Below are 6801 nucleotides of genomic sequence, written 5' to 3' on the forward strand. Positions count from 1 at the left end.
GGTCAGACAAGGGTAGCTAGTTATACAAGTCTCCTTCTAAAGTTGTTATTGAAGATTTGGAGCCTGATAGTGTGTCACCTGAAATGAATAGAAAGAAACCTTGTAGGAGAGAAGCAGGATCATGTAGTAGAAAGCTTGATCTAAACAAGTCTATGAACCCTGATTATGAGCAGTCACAAGTATTAGATGTTCATGAAGGGCATGATTACTCAAAGAGTATTCTGCCATTTATAAGGTCACAAGTTAGCAAACAAAGTCATCTTATTCAAGAGGAAGTGGTGAATCATGAAATTGAACCTCAAGAAGAAGTGATCACTAGTGCAGTTGAAACTGAAGAACCATTGGGAACTTACCATGTACAGGAACCAAGCTGCCAAGCTGATGATGAAGCTAATATTGCAACGGTTGATGACTATGAACCATTTATAGAGGATTACTCACTTTATGTTGATTATGATGCTTAGTTTAATGTTCAGACTTCATTTAAACAACAACCAGAAGTAGATTATCTAGAGGGTATGGTGAGAGATGATAGTGGAGAAGCTTTCTATTCTGAGAGTGGCCATGGTTCTGAGGATAGTGGAGATGATTCTGATAACAGTAAATACAATGTGGATGAGTCTAACATACAATTTGATGTAGATGTAGACATGATTGAATTCCATAATGTTGTTGATGTAGATGAACATGGAATCTTGAACAATCATTCAAAAGACGAAGGGAATGACATGGTTGATGATGAGTTGGAAGTTATTGCCACTGATGATTATCAATTTGCAGGATTTCATGAAGATAATAGGAAGAGACTGCTAAAAGAGTTGAGTAAGTCAAGTACATGCTCACATGGAGAGGTTCATGTAAAACCATTTCAGATTGGCCAGGTCTTCAAAACCAAGCGTGAAGTTAAAAACTACATGAACTCATACGCTGTAGCAACAAGGAGGTCTTTATACCTAGCAAAAACTGACAAAATTTGGATTAGGGAGAAATGTAAAGGTGTTGTAAGTAAGCCATCTAAAGTAGTCGATGGTGGTGGGCCCTCAGCTAGAAGTAGGGCAAAGTGAAAGGGTAAAGATGTAATTGCCAATAAAGGTACATGTCCATGGGCAGTCCAAATATTGAGGGCTAATGAAAATCAGGATTGGTTGGTGAAAACAGTACAGTATAAGCATAAATGTTTGCAAACAAGGGCAGTTAAAGCTTGCACTTCTAGATATGTAGCAAACTTAATTTTTCAACGAATTCAGAGTAACCCTAAAATTCCAATGAAAGCTTTACACAAAGAGTTGTGCAAGAAACTAGAGGTAGGAATGTCATTGCAAAAGGTTGCTAGGGCAAAGTCAATGGTTGAACGTATCATTAGTAGGGACTACCAAGTACAATATGGATTTTTGAGGGATTATGTGTTGGAGCTACTCAACACTAATCCTGGTACAACAGTTCGGATTGATGTGTATCCAGAAACCTCCCTGTCTATTACCACAAGAACTTTTAGAAGAATATATGTATGTTTGGGTGCATTGAAGTTAGGATTCAAATCTGGGTTAAGAGATTTTCTAGGTCTGGATGGTACTTTCATGAATGGGCCCTTACCCTGGGCAAGTGTTAATTGTTGTAGGGTTGGACTCAAACAATGGCATATACCATGTAACATATGCAGTGGTAGAGACAAAATCAACAAGTAGTTGGACCTGGTTCTTGGAACTGTTAGGAGAAGATCTGGATCTAGGAGCAAATTCAAACTTTACATTCATTTTTGATAGACAAAAAGTGTGTATCACCTAACTTTTTTTAGTACCATTTCTAAACACATTTGGGTAACTGATGTTGCATACATTGACTTTTGTTTAGGGAATAATACCAACAATGGAGAAGGTATTCCCTAGTGCAAAACACAGGTTCTATTTGAGGCATATCCAGGAAAACATGAAGAAACAGTGGAAAGGAAAAGACTTAAGTGACCAGCTTTGGGGGTGTGGTAGAGCAACAACAGTCAATCATTTTAACAGAGTAATGGATGAGTTGAAGAAGATCAATGAAGAGGCTCATGCTTGGGTGTGTAAGATCCCAGCAAACACTTGGGCTAAATCTCACTTTAGTGGTAAGTTTCTAGAAATTTATTGATAAATGTTAATCTTCCCTGTTGTGTGTTTACTATATGTGTAATTGTCTTATCTTAATATCTATTATTCAGGAAGGGCACATACTGACTGTTTGTTGAATAACCTTTGTGAGGTATTCAATTCTAAGCTAGATGAAGGTTGGGATAAACCTTTTATCAGTTGCTTAGAGTATATTAGAGTGTATCTCATGAAAAGGTTATGTGTGGTGCAAAAGGAAATAGATAAGTGTGAAGGACTTCTATCCCCTACTGCAACTACAGTGTTTGAAAAGATTAAGACTGATGCAGCTAAGTATGTGGCTAAATATAATGGGGCAGGAAAGTACTAAGTGGCAAGCACATGGCAAGACCAGTATCTGGTAAACTTGAATGACAAAAGTTGCAGTTGTAGGTTTTAGGAGATTACAGGTTTCCCATGTAGATATGTTGTTTGTGCTATATGGGACAAAATTGAAAATGGTGAAAATGCCCCACATGTTGATGAATGGGTCCATCCTTGCTCTAGGTTATTAACATGGAAAGCCATGTATTTCAACAAAATTGATCCATTGAATGGACGTTCAATGTGGCCTAAAATTTATTGCACATTCACTTTACTTCTACCAAAATATAAAACACAGGTTTGTATTTCAAGTTGACCAATTATATAGTAAACATGTGAACATGGAATGAATTCAATTTTAACTATAGTGTATCAATATGTGTAGGTTGGAAGGCCTAAGAAGAAGAAAAGGAAGGGTGTTGATGAGCCAGACAACTAAGCTAGTAGATTGAGCAGAAAATATCTGACAGTCACTTGTTCTAACTGTCATAACAAAGGGCACAATTCCAGAACATGTAAAGGGAAGGGAGGTAGTGGTGAAGTTGGAGGGGGCTGAAAAGTATTTTTAGTAGTTGGACCTAGTGCTAGTGTTGTAGGTCTTTTGAAACTAAAGTCATGTGTAATTGTTTGAAGATGTGTTAAGAACTTTTCAGGAATTGCATGTAATGCTTGTGTTGTACATCTTTTGAAACTTTGTGTGATGGTTGTGTTAAGAACTTTAAAAATTTACATGTAATGGTATGTATGCAGTATGCACATTTTGGTAATGAATTAATCTGTTTTGTGTACTACCCTTCACAGATCAATTAATAACATTGTACATTTCAATTGCAAATCAAAAGCATCTTAAATGAGCATTTACAATACACTTAACAATTGCATTTCAAAAACATTCAATAAATTGAACAATCAACTATTACAAACTACATTCCATTACCATTACCATTACCACTCCATTACACATTAATCTGATACATAAACCAAATACAACAACACCAATTCCAAAACCCCCTACATAAACTGAAAGCAAAAAAAAAAAAAAAAAAAAAAAAAAAAAAAAAAAAAAAAAAAAAAACTATTCGATTAAAAAAAAAACCCTGCAATGGTAACAAACCAAAAACCAAAACTCAATTACCATCCAAACCTTCACAAGATACTTAGAGATTAAAATAATACCGAAAAAAAACACCCATGAACAAAACAACATCAGCTGGTAGTTCTACAATTCTACACTTGCAATGGCAACTCTCTCTTCCAATCGGTTCATTGATCTTATCAAACCTGGAATCACCACCAATGCCCTAGCATACATAGGAGGATCATACCATCGAAGGAACCCACATCTTGTACAGTTCCAAAATTGTCTTACAGGGTTACGATCCATGAAGTGATCTTCATTGCTTCATTCCCACATCTGCAAGTCACCATCTTTGAATCAGAACGATTAGATGTCGTGAATGGTGCAATGGTCGAGCAACAGTGGAAGGGAGAAGAGAGATGACGATTGATAAAGGTAAAGGGTTTGCCCAAAAATCGGACATGCAATTTCTTTTAAAGAGAGAAGGTTACAACTGAAATGACGAAATTACCCCTACAATATAAAATTAAAAAATGAGTTAACGATGAAATGCTAACGAAATCAGCCGGAAAGACCAAATGTTAAAAGTTTTCACAGAGACCATCTGTGAGGTTTTGAACTTAAAGATTAAACTTGATAATTTTGAAAACCAAAGACACCATTTTTGAAGTTTTGTCTTCCTACAATTTAGAATGTTGGGACAATATAGTCCATTTAGTTTTTTTTTTTTTTTTGGTTTTAATAATAATAATTTTAAATATAAAAAAATAATTTTCAAATTTTCAAGAAAAAATTTAGATAAATTTGATATTTTAAAAGTTTAAAAAGGATAAATATGATGTATATATGAAATTTCCCTTTTAAAATATATATGAACCTCGTATTAGTGGGGTCACGACTCACGATCCCAATTTTACAAAGGAAACTATAAGAAGATCCTAGACTAGATTTGCAAATAGTTTTGAAAATTGACCTAGTGTTGCAAAAAGAAAAAAGCTCTATAAATATTAAATATCCCCATGAAATCGATTTTTTCTTCTGTGTCTGCATGGACAAACTTCCTGAAGCTTTAGTCGTCGAAATACTGAGTCATCTCGACGACTCGGCGGACGTAGCTCGCTGCCGAGTTGCATGGAAGACTTTCAATACTGTCACTCCACACCTTCGATCAATCAATCTTCATTGGCCGTACAGAAAATCAAGGTCTAGGGTTTCAAAATCTTCAAGTTCCTCCCAATTAACTTTCCCTCTCAAGACAGTTTTCCTCAATCTTATATCGAACTTAAGAGTTCTCGAATCTGTGCGTATCAGCACCGAGAATCTGCGTGAAACTGCAGTGAATGCCCACCTTATAGATAATGGCGATGATATGCACCTCACCGATGAGGGTTTTATCAAGGAGTGGCTGCCTAGGGTTTCTGGAACCTTGAAATCGCTTTCTATATCATGATTTTTCGATTCAATTTTCAGAAGTTTTGTCGCTGGTCTCTGTGTACTGTAAGTTCGTTATATGCTTATATATTCTCTAGCGATGCTGTTGTATATCGTGAAATTCATCTTTTTAGTGATGGAGATGATAAAATCTTTGTCAATGCATGATCTAATGTTCAGCTATGGAAATTGTGATCCTTTTAAGGGTTCTTAAGATCACGTGGTACTATATAATCCGTTGCTAGTTATTAATTGTGAATGTTTGGCAGAACTTCTTATGCAATAATCAATTCAAATGAGAAACAGTATAATTTTGGTTCATACCCAACTGTTAATATATAATTGGGTAAACCTTAATTAAACCTAATTAGGTTTGCTTTAACTTTGTTGTTTTTGTTGATGCAGGTCACAGTCTTCTTGAATTAGAGTTGAAGAATGCATGGCTTTCTGCGTACAATTTACATCCAATGCCAAATCTAACAAGTTTAACACTCGAATACATAAAATTAGATGACAATGACCTAAGCCAAGTGAATAAGTGCTTCCCTAATCTTCAAGTTCTTAACTTGAAACATGTTACTGGAGTTAAACAACCCAAGATCCACCTTCTTAACCTCAAAACCTGCTGCTGGGTTAAAGGTGGTCAACTATCATGTAACTGTAATCACACCCAACCTTATGACACTCAAGCTCGAGTTTACATCGACCACTGCAATTTATGTTGAAGCTCCTAAGTTGTCTCACTTCCATCTTTTCATTTATCATCTTATGGGCGAATTCACAATCAAAAGTTTTGAGAATTTGAAAACACTATTTCTCGAATCTACAAGCGTTATTCGCTCCTTACTTATTAACTCTGTGCTTACACAAACCGTAGAGAATCTGTCGCTAACTGGACACGAATGGGGAGTCGGAGATTTCAAATTTACCCTACAAGATTTGTTCTGTGCTTTCCCCAACATGACATCTTTATGTTTTAGCCCTTGGTCTTCGTCGAAATTTGAGGTGTTGTATGGCCCTTGGGATGGAAATAAAGGATTGAAAACGTTTCGTGGGTATTTGTCGGTGGTTGATCATTCATTCACTTTCCCCATGATTGCTTCGGTGATAGAGCAATGCTTCATCAGCTTGGTTGACGTTTCTTTACTCTTCCAGTGTCATATTGCTCCTTGTGTATCCAGAGGTTTCATTGATAGGTGTAGGGCTCGGTGGCCTAAAGTGAACTGGAGATGGGGAACGTAGGGGGAAGGAATGGAAGATTGTTGGATAACGGATGATGTACCCAAATCAAAATCATTTAAGGAGTGCTCAAAGAAGCTAATTCCATATCTCATGAAATAAAGAAACTAAAAAGTTTCAATCGGATCCGCGGATGCTTTATTAGTTTTGTTAGAACGATACTATTATCTTTGTCTATATCTTTTTCAACATTTAAGCTTTCTTAGAAGATATATAGATATGTTTCTTTTTAAAGTTAATGCATACATCATATCTTAATGGGTTCAGTGGATGAAATGACCTTCCAGCATTAAGACATTTATATTTACCCATTTAACCCCTCTTGTTTTTCCTTTTTTATTTATCTGCTTAAACCATTATCAACGAAATAAAACTCAAATTAATCCGGCATTATATAATATTTTGTAATTATCATCTCTAAAATATATTTATGCTTACCTTGGTGTATCATGTGTGGTGGATGCATTAACATAACTAACATATATATATATATATATATATATATATATATATATATATATATATATATATATATATATATATATATATATATATATATATATATAGAGAGAGAGAGAGAGAGAGAGAGAGAGAGAGTTAGGTTCAAAT

The 6801-nt window shown here is 35.4% G+C and overlaps 1 protein-coding gene and 1 pseudogene across 1 annotated transcript; both read left to right on the forward strand.

Moving 5' to 3' along the window:
- Nucleotides 1–1265: 1265 nt before the first annotated feature.
- On the forward strand, nucleotides 1266–2883 carry LOC111883830 (uncharacterized). The gene is made up of 6 exons (XM_023880153.1): nucleotides 1266–1569; nucleotides 1661–1770; nucleotides 1852–2101; nucleotides 2195–2444; nucleotides 2544–2742; nucleotides 2830–2883. Exons 1-6 carry the CDS (start codon nucleotides 1266–1268, stop codon nucleotides 2881–2883), a joined length of 1167 nt encoding a protein of 388 aa, XP_023735921.1.
- Nucleotides 2884–4290: 1407 nt separating this feature from the next.
- LOC111883829 (F-box/LRR-repeat protein At4g29420-like) lies at nucleotides 4291–6294 on the forward strand (annotated as a pseudogene).
- Nucleotides 6295–6801: the final 507 nt, after the last annotated feature.

The sequence above is a fragment of the Lactuca sativa genome, chromosome 7, assembly GCF_002870075.4.
Source record: "Lactuca sativa cultivar Salinas chromosome 7, Lsat_Salinas_v11, whole genome shotgun sequence".
Classification (NCBI taxonomy): Eukaryota; Viridiplantae; Streptophyta; class Magnoliopsida; order Asterales; family Asteraceae; genus Lactuca; species Lactuca sativa.

What these genes read in the sequence shown, in the direction of transcription:
- LOC111883830 (XM_023880153.1), top strand. Translation starts at nt 1,266, where the DNA reads ATGAAAGCTTTACACAAAGAGTTGTGCAAGAAACTAGAGGTAGGAATG. An exon ending in TCATTTTTGATAGACAAAAA is followed by an intron (nt 1,771 to 1,851) that starts GTGTGTATCACC and finishes ACTTTTGTTTAG; the next exon opens with GGAATAATACCAACAATGGA. An exon ending in AAATATAATGGGGCAGGAAA is followed by an intron (nt 2,445 to 2,543) that starts GTACTAAGTGGC and finishes TTTCCCATGTAG; the next exon opens with ATATGTTGTTTGTGCTATAT.